Source organism: Haliaeetus leucocephalus, unplaced genomic scaffold (genome assembly GCF_000737465.1).
Source record: "Haliaeetus leucocephalus isolate CR32 unplaced genomic scaffold, Haliaeetus_leucocephalus-4.0 Scaffold944, whole genome shotgun sequence".
NCBI classification, from domain to species: domain Eukaryota; kingdom Metazoa; phylum Chordata; class Aves; order Accipitriformes; family Accipitridae; genus Haliaeetus; species Haliaeetus leucocephalus.
Window position 1 is genome coordinate 743,354 of NW_010973380.1, and position 14,521 is coordinate 757,874.

Consider the following 14,521-nt stretch of genomic DNA (forward strand, 5'->3'; position numbering starts at 1 on the left):
CGGCGGGCGCGGTGTGGCGGGGCCGCTCGCGTGTCGTGACCGGGGCACGGGAGCCCGCACCGCCGGCTACCCCGAGCGGTTTTGCGTGTCCGCAGCGACGGAGAGAGGGGGGCGGGACGTGCGGTCTCGCCTCGTCGTCGTTTCTGCCCCCCCCCCCCCGCCCGGCCTGCGCCTTGCCGGGGAGGTCATTCATCCTCCCCGCCGGTGTCACCTGCGCTTCCCCGGGGCCGCCGGGGCGGGGGGGAGGCCGGCGGTCGGGCCGGGGAAGCGCAGCCCAGCCCAGATAAAATGGAGATCTCCTTCCCTCGGCGCATTTAGGAATGCAACTCCGCTCCCGGGAGGTGGGTGAGGGGAAGGCGGGAGCCTGACGCGTGCCACTGTATTTTCCTTCAGCCGGGGAGAGGAAAACGCGATTTTGTGGGAGAGGGAGGAGGAGAGGCCGCAGGAGCAGGCTGCCCGCAGCCGGGCTGTAGCAGCGACAACAAACAGGTGTGGCTGGGAGAGTTCCCGATAAGTGCCGCACGCCGCTGCTGCCCTCGCAGGTTCCAGCTGCCTGCTCTGCTGCCGGGGAAACGAGGGGCGGTGTACGCCAAAACCCTCCCTCGGGAATTGCAGCCGGTGTTTCCTGTCCTGGGGTAGCGGCGTGGTTTGGTTTTTGGACCAGCTCACGCAGGGAGGGAGGATGGATGGATTTGTGGGCTCCCAACTTGTATCAGTGGGGTGAGCGATAGGGAGGCTGTTTTCCTCCCGGCACTGGTGTAACCGCTCCTGGGAGTGTGCTGTGAAAGGTTAGAGGAGCCAGGTCATGTCACCTCACTGATGTGCTGGTCCAGATCTTTGATGATGAGGGAAGCCCAAGCTGTGATTTGTGCACAGTGCTAGTGACGAGGAAATGTTCTGGAAAAGATGTCTCTCTTTTTTTTTTTTTCCCCACTACATTTCATCATTTCATTGATTGGATTCAGCTGCATGCTTCATTTCTTAAACAATCCTTTCTTCAGACCCTTAGTCTTACTTTACTGTGGGAATACTTCCAGGACTGCAGAGGTCCTACACATGGCACATGGGCAGCAGATCCTGGCACATGCTTCACAACTGCTTGTTGCCACCAGACATTTAAGACACAAACACAAAGTGCAAGAGGCAGCACTGGGCCCCGTGGCACATGGAAATTTGGGAACTGCAGCTATGCACTGATGTACTTCCACACTTTGTTAATAGCTCACTGTGTGTCATGTTTTTTTTTGTATTTAGGATGTATAAAGATTAAGTGCCAAACGCCAAAATGAGCGTGACTTCGTGGTTTTTGGTGAGCAGCACTGGCATTCGCCATCGGCTCCCTCGGGAGATGATATTTGTTGGCAGAGATGACTGTGAACTGATGCTCCAGGTAACATGGCTTTGTTTTGTTATCTCTTCTGAAGATGCAGTGGATGTGAATGTAACTCTGGGGATCTGCAGAGATGTTGCATGCAAGACATCTTTTAAAAGGAACTTCCTTTTTTATGTTGAGTCTGTGGTTTCCATGAAGACTTCATATGTTTGTGAAAGCGCAAGTGAGGTTTCTTTCAAATTGCCATGTCATCAGATGGATAGGAGCTGTAGTTGTGGGAGATTAATCAAATAGATTAACTGTCTTGACGCTGCTAGAAATAGTAAGCAAAGACATACCATTCTGTCCTGATCTGCAATTATGCTGCTGTTTTCTGTAGCTTTTAATATGTGCACTGTTTACTAGTACGTGTGATTTGAATGGGGGCAGGGGTTTTTGTTTGCCTATTTTTCCTTTTGAGTTTGGTTAAATTGTCAGTGCTTGTACCTCTCACTTAGGTTTTTTTATTATGGTAGGAAATACTGATGTTTAGCAGAAAAACTCTAGCTGTTTTTGTGGGGTGAGTAAGGTGGTGACCTCTTCCCAAAGTAATTGTGTTACTCGGGCAAACTTGCAGCTTCTGTTAGTGCTTCCCATACCAGCATGTGTCTCTGCTGGATCTAATCCAATGTGTCTGAAGAGTTGACTGTGGTCTGATGTTTGACAGCATAATGTAATGGATGTCACTCCAAACAAATGGAGCTGGAATCTTGCAAAGAGCTTTTGACAGGAGCAGTTTAGTGTAGGAATTTGTAGAAGCTCAGAATTAAATTAGTGTTTTTGCTAGATCCATGCCATGAGTACTTAAATACAAAAAAATATTTGATTGCACCTGCCTGTCCCCCTTTTGCCCCTTTACAAAGGTGGCAAATGTGCCTGTGGGTGGTAAAATTAGCAAGCTGCCTGCACATCAGGGCCTCCCTCCTCATAATTTCCACTGCTAACCTGGTCACAGGTATGTCCTAAATGCTTTGCTGATGATCTACCAATCAGGCTCTGTTTGTAGTTACTGCAGGGATTTTGTATGGTATGTTAGCAGGAGGTCTGTTTAGGAGGGTAGAAGTTCTTGTACGAGGTGTACTTGGAAGGCAAGGTGTTGTCTAGCTGTAATAAAATGTTGGTATCCGCAAAAGGAGAGTTTGCAGTGTTCGTACTGCTCTGCTAGCTGGCAGTGAATAGCATGGCTGTGCTGCAGTGGTAGAGTCTGAAGCATACTCCTCTTCAACAGCAGATCATTTGTTTGGGTTTTCCCCTGAATCACACTATCTTTTATTTCATGTTTCTACGTGTCTGGTGAGGCATGTAAAGGTGAGACATTAAAAATGCCCTGATATTTTCTGTAAGTCTGCATTTGACTGCTCAGAAACCTGATTGCCATGTTCTCTCATGGCTTGAAGGGAGAAAACATACACAGTGGCCTTGGTTTCCAAAAATGGCCAGAGTTTTAGGGTGCCCATCTTAATACCTTTTGAAGGTACTTGAGGTTTGGTTTTGTTTTTTTTTTTTACTGTCAGGGTTCAGCACTCTTTGAGAGTTGTACACCCTAAAATAAAAGTACCCAAATATCAATCATGCTTAAAATGCATTGCTTTTTTCACGGGCTATTTATGGGGTTAACTGGACAACGAGGATTGTGAGCCACTCTATATCACAACGGAGTATTTCATGCTTCTTTGCAAGTCTGAGCTGGCTTGTCAGTGTTGCATGTAGACTAGCAACCTTGTGACGCTCTACACTTGCCATGCTCTTTTCTACGAGGTAAATGAATTGAGATTCCTGAAGGAGCCAGCAGTATGTGTGAGAGTGAAGCGGTTGTATTTGGGTGCTCATAGTTGGTGGTGGTATTAAAGGAGATTTTCATTATTTCACCAGCGTGAAGGCTCTGGATGGTCTGTAAAAGCCAGCTGCTTAAGTTCACGGGGTGACTTACATGTGACCCTTTATAAACATATTAGTTTATTATTTCCAATAATAAAGCTTTTTCTAGGATCACATGTAAGGTCTTATTTTGAACAGTATAGCACATTATTTTCCTAGCCATTTGCTTATGAAGACGTTTTCCAGAGCTACCTTGGGCTCCGAATGAGACGATTGTAGTAAGACTCAGTGCGGAAGAGAGACTGTGAACAGAGACTTGATATCCAAGCAAAATTGTGTTTGAGCAGATGGAGGATGAGATCTAAAAATAGACCTTTTTTTTCCTGCTGTGACTGTCCATGTCACAAAATTGTTGTGCAGACCGGCACAATCATTTGTCTTGGGGAAGACTTAAGAAGCAGGGCAGTTACCAGAGCGGGCAGACAGAGCTCTTGTGACAGTGTTTGCACCTGTAGTGTTTCTGTGGTACTGACCCTGAAACTGTATATTCGCTGCACAGTTATTTTGCTTATGTATTTCAAGATACTGGCATTTAATCCCTTAAGGTGCACAGTTGGGAGCAGACTGCAAGTGTCTGGGGAATGGACTGGATGACCTGGTCAGTGTTTTTTTGTCTCTAAGACTGTTACTGCTTAGTGATTTCATCGTGATACGGTTTGTGGTTCCCCGTTGAGACCATGTGTATTAGATAGTGTGCAAACATACAACACAGAGATAACCCTTGTCCTGGAGACCTTGCAGTCTTGCCTTTCTCATTTTACTGTTTTAGGAGTGTCTCGTCTTTTGATATTTTCTTGGAACATGTTTTCTCAAGGTGTCAGATCCCTAAATGGCAAAAAATGATGGCTTTGTCACCAATCAAGCTTTAGTTTTGCATGTGTTTGCTTATTTCATACAGGTACTAGATTTGCTTTCTGGTTAACAAAGAGGTGAAGAAAAACAGAGTCTTTAAGCTTAAAATTAAGTAGGTTTGATAGTGGGGAAACATAATCTACCTTGAAATCTTCTATACCTACTAAGAGGATTAGAAATATTTTAAATATTTTTGCAGCACTGTAGAGCTTCTAGTACAAGTAAATGTGAGATTTACATTGGGTTTGAATGTTAATGCATGGGTGAAAATGCCGTGTAGTGTAGCTTGGCATGCACAGTGTTGTTACGCAGAGTCAAGGGCTCAGTTGAGCCCTTTTTCTGAAGAACGGTGCTTGATTTCTTCAACAGTCTCACTGGCTCCCTTCAGGTAATGGTCAACAAACAGCAGGAGTGTGGAAATCTAGACCTTCGCTAACTTGCACTAGCGTGTTTTTTTTTCTGTGAAGGTTGTTGGTGGTAGGAAGTAACTCTCTGAAAAAGTTTACTTCTTTAAAAACAAAAAATAAGACGGTTTTTCGACCATCTTGAACAAGGTAATTCCCCTCCATGCCCCCACTTTGGGAAATACAGTTGCCGTTTTTATCAGCTTTGGTCATTTGCTTAATATGATGGGTATTTACTCGGGGGACAAACATTTTGCAAACTCAAAATTTTCACTTAACCATTAAAACCTTCCCCTCTGCCCCTAAACAAAACATCTTTTGCGTTTTTGCTGAATGTAAATATTTAACAGAAGGGAAAGCAGGGTCATGATTTCCCTGTTTTTGTTTGAGAGAGAGTTGTTTACTGGAAAATTTGGGAAAGCAAAATGTTTAACCAGTGCTTCCTTGAGTATTTCCCTCTCTTTAGAGCGATGGTTTGGGCATGCAGTTGTCCTACACCAGGGGGTGAGTTACAGCAGGAGTAGGTGCAGATAGCGTGATGCTTTCTGTTTTATGCCTTTGTCCTATGTGCCATTTAAGACAGCTTGACACTTCTTATCAGGAGACAGTGTTTTCAAGTGCTTGTAATTCTGCTAAACTTTGTTAACTGTTTGGGATGAGAGTTTATTTTCCAGGCGTCTGTTTTAGGCAGTGTGTTCTGGATGCGATCAGCTCCCTTCTTCAGTCTTTGCTGTGAGCAACTCTGAGAATAATGCTGTTTTCTTCATGTAAACTATTTAAAAGTACGTTTAACCTTCCTTTTGAAGTTTTAGCGTTGTAGAGCTGCAGGGGTGATGCTTTTCAAGAGTGAATGCCTAGGTCAGAGGTGATTCCCCCCCTAATCAATAATCTAAATGTATTTGACCAAGTTCTAAATCTTTGGAAAAAAAAAAAAAGTTGTAGTTTGCATGTGGTCAGCGGGGACTTGTTTGATACGATTGTCTTAAGTGCCATTTCATCTGGCAGTGAGGTTGGTGATAGGACATATTGAAGGACAGAACTGTTGCAGGTTGGGCAAAGAAGAGCTAGGTGCAAGGATGCGCAAGGCTGGGCTTTAGATGTAAGAGCAACTGTGCTAGATTAGATCTGGGTGCTTCTAGCCCGGTATCCTGACTCAGACAGTGGTCAAAGCAGCTGTCGAGGAAAGTGTGAGGACAAGCCAAGAGTATAATGATACTTCCAGAGTACTTGCTCAACCTCTTGACCTGTGTTTCAGGAAGCCAGAGGCCAGATCTTTGCATCTAGTCATTGGTTTTCTACTCTATAAAGCCTCACCAGGAGATTAAGATTTGGCTGAGCGGGGAGGCACAACCAGCAGTCTTGTCACTTGTGTGGAGTGAGAGGAGGAGCAGCAGGACTTAGAGAAGTGGAGGGTGGTGCATATAGGGCAGAAGCTGTTCAGTGTGGGGAAAGCGAGCATTACAGGACGTGACTGCTGAGCAGCATCTCCCTTAGGCCTGAGATGGGTCAAGACTTGCTTTTTTTCTGGTGTCAGCAGATAGCTGTGAAAGCTACTAGCCGAGCATCTGTCACTGGTCCATATGGGACATCGCATGCTGCTTATAGTATCAATTAGTCAGTTCAAGTGGCAGGGGCTTGCGAGCTGAACATACAAGTTCGTTCTGCTGGTGGATCGGATAAATGGTAACGATACTGCTTGAATAGACATTTTGGTCTTTTTAGCTTGCTTTGTTAAAAAGCTAGGGAATTAGAAGCATTCTAGGCACCGAAGGAGCATTCTTATGGCTGCTAAGTCAAGTGTTTATCACTGCAGAGCAGTTACGACATACCAGTGTGAAGATTGCCTGTGTAATCCTGCTTCTGCCCCTGTGTACATAGGCATGAAGATGCAATCTGTTATTGTGTCGTTACCGGATATTTTATCCCTGCAGGATCTGTTCCGTGTTTGGTACGCAGTGTGCACAGCACACTCTGCAAATAATACAGTGCGATGGTGAACTCTGCGTGTGTGCGACATCTGGTCAAATTAAGGTTTCATTGACCTGACATATCCTACCTTCCCCAGGCTGTACTTGATAATACGATGTCTCTCCTATGTAGTTTAGTAAGTGTACACATAAACAAGTCCGAATAGGTGTGGTGTAGTTTGTCTACAGCATTATGCTAGAAGGAAGTAGATGGTGTGAACTTGGTAGATTATCTTTTTCCTGGTACTTCTAGGTAAATTGTCGCTATCGCTCCATCACTCGGGTATTTCCTGCATTGGGAGCTCCCAGTAAAAGCCTTTAGTGTCCCAACCTCCTTCCCCACCAAGGTGCAGGGCCGGAGTGGGCAGCTGTAGCCGGGATAGGGTGGTGCCCCGCTCGCGTTGTTTTGCTGCAGTTATCCAGAGGGTGTAAACCAGCACCTAAGTTAGTCCCTGGGCGTTGGGAATTGCCGAGAGTCATTCATTAGGTGTCACAAAGGAAGTAGGTGTCTTACAGGCAGAAGGGAAAGGATCTAGCCTTGGGAAGGCTCAGCTTTTTGACAGGTAGTGTTTCTAGGTGCCTGGGCAGCAGCTGTGGGAGGAAGGATACGCATCCTGTATTTCCAGGCCTAGAGTTGTTTTTTTGGCTCTTGCCTCTCCCATTGTTTTCTGTTAATGTGCAGTTGATGGGAGGATTACGATGTCTGATGAAATGTGGGTTGAGGAGGCTGGAGGCATGGCAGGACCCGCAAACCTGGGAGGGGAGTTCGTTGCTGGAGGCAGGGTAGGGAGAGACGTGATGGTGGCACTGCAGGCAGGTGGTTATTAGGGGTGAGAGGGCTGCATGTGGCTGGCAAGGTGCTGGCTGGAAGCCTGGCCTGTGAAGGGAGGGCTTGTCCCTCTCTGGAGTGGGCAGGGAATAAGGGGGCCCCTTTCATGTCCGAGATCCTGATCCAGGCACTAGCACACACCTCAGCTGCGCTATGGAAGTTGAGGCTTCTGTCCCGCCTGAGTTGATGTTTTTCCATGCCTCCTTGGTGGCTATGTAAAACGAAGGGAAAGCCAGTGCATCTGCAGGCAGCCTGTTCCCTGCCTGTGGTCAGGACCTGACCCTGGGTCACTTGAGCTGGTGCTCCACTTTGGGAATGGGGAACCAGCAAGCAAAACCCCATTTTACTCCAGAATAATGGGTTAAGTTTTTATGGGAACTATGCCAGCCTCCAAATCCCTTTGCCAAGCTGTGGGGATTACAGTTTAATTTTCCTGGGGGATTTCTCTCTTTTGTTCACTGCCTTATTTTTTGCATGCATACTCAGGCCCTGGTTCTGTCACAGATCCACTAAGCCTGTGATCTTGACTGCAGCAAAGCTGAAGGCAGGAGCCTCTGCAGCCTGGGAGCTGTAAAGTGAGCCCAGCCCCACGATGAGGTGGCTACACTTGCTGAAGAGACATTTGTCTGCTTAGGCAGAGCCATTTAGAAACTGGCAGCACATTCCCCTGGGAGTGATCAGGCTGCCTCTTGTGGGGCTGTCACACTTGCAACCAGCCTGGGGCAGAACAGAGCATTCACTAATACTCTGGAAAAGTACTGGAATGGCCAATATACACAACTCTGTGAAATGTGTTGTGGTGAAAGAGAGAGACCCAGTGTTCATCTCTGTCATTAAATGTTATCCATGGTTTTACTTTTGAAGAGCAAAAATCGTATTTCAGGCCAGAATGGAAGGGGTTTTTTTTGTTTGGTTTTTTTGGTTGGGTTTTTTTTTTTTTTTTTTAGATTTGGCTTTGTCTGTCTCCCTTCTAAAGTGGGACACTGGGAGAGGTTTGTATTTCCTTACTGGGACACTTGTGCAGAGCACAGTACTGGCAGAAATGTAACCTGTTCACTATGGAAAGTATTTGAGCAAATGTTTATTGCATGCTGCCACCAGAATGCTGCAGTTAGCTTGTGCCAGACGTGCACAACAGACTAGTGAGGAATAGGGAAACTGCTCTCATTTGTTTATTTTATCTCCAATACCACGATGCCTCACAGCACTGGCAGGGCTGTGGTCCAAATCTCAACCCTGAGCAGTAGGTTTTTGCCCATAGTAATTCTCCTGGGGAAGAAGCAGCATCTGTATCTACGTAGACAGCTGAGCTGTGTCTGCTCCCTTGGCCCTGTGGGGAAACGCAGGCTGTCTGGCTGTGTTTCTCCTCCTGCCTTCCTAAGCAGGTCTTGTTTCCTTGTGGGTTTTGCTTGGCATCTCTGCGGCTCATGCTTTCATCCGGAGTGCCTGGTCCTATGTATCAGACTCTTCACCAAACACAAAGCTGTAGCCAGCATGATATGTACCTCCGTGGAGACTCCTGTGCACTTCTTTTGCTGCTTTTGCTGCTCCCATGCTACGTAGGGGCTTTTGCTGATTTGGTGCATGCAGTTTTGAATCACGAGTGAGCTGCCTGGTTGCATGACTGATTGGAGACTGATGATCCAAGATGTTGGTACTGATGTGGGACTGGCAGACCCAGAGATGCCATTCCTGTCTGTGATTTGGACTATCTGTTTAATATGATCGTGGAAGAAAGAAGAGCTATAAAATACCTCTCTCTTCAGATATATGCTGCATGTGCGTTTTGTCTACTACGCATTTAAAACATGATGCGTTGTAGATAGTATGATGGAGAAGCAGGACAGCCTTATATTAGAAGGTGATTTGAATGTCTGGCAATGCAAGCCCTGGATGAGCTTAGTGTAGTAACAAATCAGTGTCCATGTTTCCCCTTCAGAGAAGTGTACATGTTGTTAATCAGAAAAGCACACATTGTGTTTTCCCAGGAGTTGTTTTCATTTGATAACAGGTCCAGTGTTGGGATATGGTGAGAACGCTGTGTTCCTCCTTCATTCCTGGCCTCTTGGAGTGTAGTCTTATTTCTTGCCTGCAGATCACTAGTGCTTAGTACACCTCCCTTCCTTGCCTTCTTTTCCCATTCTTGATCTTGTCTGAGGTGCTCCAGCTCTGGTTTTGCTGTTTGGGTCCAAGCAGAATCTCAGTGATCCTTGCCAGAGCTGAGGAGTGCTGCTCACCCCTTTGCAAGAGCTCTTTTCCAGTGAAACAGATTAACTGTGAGGGTGTACCAGTTACTTTCTGCTTTTGACATCTGGGTATAAGCACTTCAGGGTTTTTTTAATGCTTTCTTGGAAATTCACTTTTTTTTTTTTTTCCACTTGGACCCCTGTATCCCCTCCTGACAGATGGATCAGTCTTGCGTTTTGTTGTGGAGGTTGTGACTGATCATAAGCAAGGCTCAGTATGTGGTGGAAGTGTGCATTTAAGCTGGGGAGTCCTCTTATATTTGTGATTCAGTCAACTTAATTGCAGCTTTTCAATTTATAGATGCCTAAAATCTTTCCAGCAGAGTTGCAGATCATTGGGAGCTCTGCACCCATGGGCTGCTCTGTAATGCGTGTTGACTCAGGCTTCTTAAATCACTTTCTGTGATTCAGTGGGTCATGCATTAGAAACCACTGGCGTGCTGGGCTGGAGTGACTTCTGCAGGATTGTTTTTGGGCTCTTAGCTGTTACCAGTCTGGAAACTGGTTAGTCTTTTCTTGGAAGTGGGATTGAGGCAGTCTGTTCCTCTCTGAGAACAAAAGCATGATCAGCCGCTGGGTTGCTGCTGTCACTGCATGCAAGAGCGGTTTATGTTAAATGTGACTGATGTTGAAATAAACCACACCTCGGCTCTCAAGTAAGAGTGACCTTTGGCAAGTCTGCATCAAAATAAATAAGGTGTGATTTTAGTTATTTTAAGTTGAGTTTCCTTGGAGACAGGCCCTTAGGAACTCCTGCTGCCAGTTCCTGTGATGTTTGCTGGTTTGTCATAAAACTAAGAAAATTCCTCTCTTCTCCACAAAAGCATGAAATTTCACAGAAGTGCGATCTGTTTAACAGTTTGCTGTGTTCCTGATGTGCTCTCTAAAGAGATGCTGAGAGGTAGTATCAGGACTATGGGTCAAATTTTGCGTATCATTTTGACTCCATCTTGAACACAGCTGAAACTTCCTTGGAAGATGGGAAGTTTTGGCATAAATTGGTTTCTTTGGTGACCTCTTCCTGCTTTTATGTAGGGGAATATCGTGCTGCTGGAATATATTTCTGCTCCCCTATGATGACTCTTGTCTGGTTTGGGACCCCTGAGTGCCTGTAGTCAGCTGTTTTAAAATACAGCAGCCCAAAGGCTGTGCTGACTTACATCAGGGCCAGATCCAGGGCAAACTGAATTTTTGGGAGACAGCTGGTTCCCAGAAATAAACCCTTTTTTTAAATGATCTGTGACTAGCTAACAATAAAATCCACCCTAATTTTTTTGTCTGGATTAGCTTTTTGGCGTGGAAGCCTTTCTGCCCTTAGAAGGGGGCTAGAGGGGTTGTTCTGCCTTTAAATTCTGTTAATCTTTAAATGAGTGTCTGTGACATGCAGCTGGAGACATTCCTGCCCTCAGGGCTGTGTGCTGAGGTGCGGACCCTGGACATCATTCCTCAACCATCCCTACCTGGACCCAATGTCCTTACCCTATGCTGCACATACGTGCCACAGCCACTTGGGCAATTGCAAACTGGACTGAGGGGCTGCATCTAATATGAATAGTAACAGAGAGAAGCAGCAGCTTTCCACTGCAAACACTTAAGACCTGCCCTACCTTGAGGTCGGTGTCAGACACCAAGCGTGGGGATTGCATGGGGGCGAGAGGTTTGTGTGTGCCCCTGCTGCGAGGGCATTGCTGTGCATCGCTTCCCACGTTCAGGGCTCGGCATAGCAGGATATAGGAGTGGGGTGTCCCTGACCATGTTGTCTCTGCCTGTCCCACCAGTTGTTGCCTGTTTCCTTAGGGAGCCATTGCTGTCTGAACAGCACCACTTGGACAGCAAAGCATCGAGTGCCGCCTCGTTTTTCAGCTGGGACTCGTGTGAGCTGACACCTTGTAAATTCAGCAGTGTATGGATAACTGTATTAGTGAGGCAGCTGGAGGCCCGGAGTCACCTGGCCCTCTCCTTATTTCCTCTGCTTGTGTTGGCATGTTGTGAATGGTGTGAGGGACGTTGGAAGGTGGAAGGGCAGTCTTCTGGCCAAGTATGTGCTTGCTTCATATTGGTACTTCAGGGTTATTCTGGAGGACAGGTCTCCTGGACTGACATATGCTCTGCAGGGGGAGGAGGTGCCATTTATCAGCTGTTGGGATATTACCAATGCGCTCGACGTTGGCAGGGGCAGAAGAAATTCCTGCCAATGGTAGCAGTTTGTCTGGGAAAAGCCTCTGTGTTTTCACCAAGGAATTCCCCTGAAACAATCCTTGCCTCTGCATGCTTGCAAGGAGGTAGATAGTGGCTTGCCGAGAGTGGTGCTGTGGAAACCATTGCGATTATACTTGGGAAAAGGGAAGGACTTTTCACTAAGAACTTGTTGGTTGATGCCCAGGAAGAGGAGGATTAGCTGATTTAAAGCTTGGCTCGACTCCCTGCTCTGGTAGCATGCCCTACCCTCCCCTGGCCTGAGATACCAGGGAGGTCTCAGTGTTGCGTGCGCCTGCTGACGGAGTGACCCGTTCCAGCCACCGGTTGAGGTCAACTGCAGCAACAATTCAAGTTACGAGTTGCAGTAGGCCTAAATACAGACAGTCTGGTGTCTTTATAGCTGTTACACTTATGCCATGTTTCAAAATTATTCAGAGATTTTGTTCTAACACTTCTTCCTCCGAAGTCTGACACTATTTCTGCTGAAGTGTCATACTCTGCTTTGAAGATAAGGTGCATTTAGTACCTGTGCATTGTGGCAAAGCTAGTGGCACCAAATCACTGTCCGGTTGAGTGTTCTCAAACCTAGCTTTAAATGTGAATTTTCCTAGAGTTGCTTTCTTTCTCATCCCAAGTTTATTAACCTCCCTCCAACTTTGAAAACCTCCTATAATTTAAATCAACTCCGGGACGTAATCCTGGGAACAGTATACACTGTTGTGAATAAGTTCGGTTTGTAACTTAAGAAAATGATTTTTTGCTTTTTGAAAAATAGGAAGAAATCATCCCAAATAGGAATGTCCCTAGTGATGAGGCCACCGGCTTCAGCTGGTGAAAAACGGAACTCTTCTAGTTCGCACTGGCTGAGATCCTGCCTCCAGGCTTTTAGTTTGACTGGTTTTGTTTTCAGTGTGTATTGATATAATTTATTGAAATTATGGTGTTGTCTTGACAGCCTTTGGTGATTTTTTTTCTTTTTTTTTTTTTCCTCTCCATGCAAATAGTGTATTGTCTTCAGTGAACTGTTTAAACAACCATGGAAGCATTTACTGTTTATCCTTTGGTTATTTATACTAGTAAATAATATTTAGTCCTTCCTGCTTTTCCCCTCTCTCTCCCTACCCCATATCAAGTTAGTTTGATGTCTAAATATTGCTTTGATTAACAGTGTCTCTTATGCCTGACTGGTCTCACATTCATTGTGCTTTCATTGCCAGTCCCGCAGTGTCGATAAGCAGCATGCTGTAATCAACTATGACAAGGAGAAAGATGAGCACTGGGTGAAGGATCTTGGGAGCTTAAATGGCGTAAGTAGCAAACCTCCCGGCTGATGGAGGCGAACACGCGACGTGCTGAGTCTGCAAGCGCTTGTGCAGTTACTTAATTCTACTGTTAGACCCTTTTGGGTCACTGCAACTGTTGGCATGAGTTAAGCTGAACATACATAATTACTTGCAAGGCCTGAGATGGAGGTCATGTAGCATCTCATCTTAGAAGAGCAAAGCTTTGGCGAATATTCTGTTTCTTTTTCCCTTTCTTTTGGTGGCCTTGCAGAATGCTTCAGGGCTCACAAAATCATAGACCCTCTTGCAAAAGAGGAGGAAATCAGTCTCATTTTGGGGATGTTAACGTTAAACTGGTGAAGATTCTGGAACAGCTGTTGAACATGAGCAGAGTGACCTTTTGGCAATTCGTTTGTCAGTGCATGGTGTGATTTATGGGATGATGAGACATTTTATTTCTTTGGGGAGAAGCTATTTAAAACCAGGTTTTTTTTTTACAATAAAAATTGCTCTTTTGCCTGCCTTGAGCCTGGTTTGTGTGAAGACCGAGGGATGTGAGCTCAGAACAGGGAGCTGAGCCTGCCTGAATCTTAACCCTTACTCTGGTCCTGGTTCACACAGTGGTGTTAGGCAGCTCACCAAGGGCTTTGTCTGCCCACCTGAATTCTGTGATTTTTAAATACACCATCATAGTTAAAACTGTCCTAATGTCATAGCATGCCTCTTTTTTCACTGTTTCTTCATACCAGCGGAGCTATTCCTCTGCTGGGGCAGGTCTAAGCTAGATTCATGTAATTGTCTTCCCAGTAGGGGTTTTACTGCAGTCATTGTTTTGGGCTTAGAAACAGAAGCCCTCTACCATCACAACCACAAGACAAACCCAGAAACTTTTACAAAAACAGTGGCTAAAGCAGATCTCAACTGTTCTGCCTCTTCTACCATCTGGAAACAGCAAGAATGAGTGTTAATCCTTCTCAGCGTAATAGCTGAAGCACAGGGCCCTGCTGAAATGGGAATATTTCCAGTAACTGGTCTGGGCTCTAGATAGATACCTGGTTGAAAACCTGTGGCAAACTCATGGTGGCAAAATAGCAGCTGAAAATTCTGCTTGCAAGAGAGGGAAAGCTTGTACCACTAATTCTCATCTATCTTACATGCTAAAGCATATGAATTTACAACACTTTAATAATAGACTTGTGCTCAGAGGGGCAGTGAAGTAAAAGGAGTTATAGCAGTGCCCGTCTTCTGCAGTTGGTCAAATGCACCTTTGTTGAAGAGGACTATTGCAGCCAAACTGAATTTCTTTTGCATGAAAGAAACGGAGGTCCTTATCTGTTTTCCTCCCTGAAACTAAAGAAATCACTTTTGAGGACCTTGATTTTAATTCAATTTTCAGAATTTGCTTTTTTTTTAAATTTACTTCATGGCTTGTCAACAATGCATTATATGGCTTTGCTGGATAATCTGGTTCATATTAATTGTCAAAATGTT

The 14,521-nt window shown here is 45.6% G+C and overlaps 1 protein-coding gene across 1 annotated transcript in view; it reads left to right on the plus strand.

The window, feature by feature from the left end:
- Positions 1 to 1,285: 1,285 nt before the first annotated feature.
- Positions 1,286 to 14,521, plus strand: part of CEP170B (centrosomal protein 170B) — a 54,591-nt gene continuing 41,355 nt past the window's right edge. The window contains exons 1-2 of the mRNA XM_010584120.1: positions 1,286 to 1,390; positions 12,965 to 13,054. Of these exons, the coding sequence (XP_010582422.1) occupies positions 1,286 to 1,390; positions 12,965 to 13,054 (195 nt within the window). The remainder of the gene's footprint in view (positions 1,391 to 12,964; positions 13,055 to 14,521) is intronic.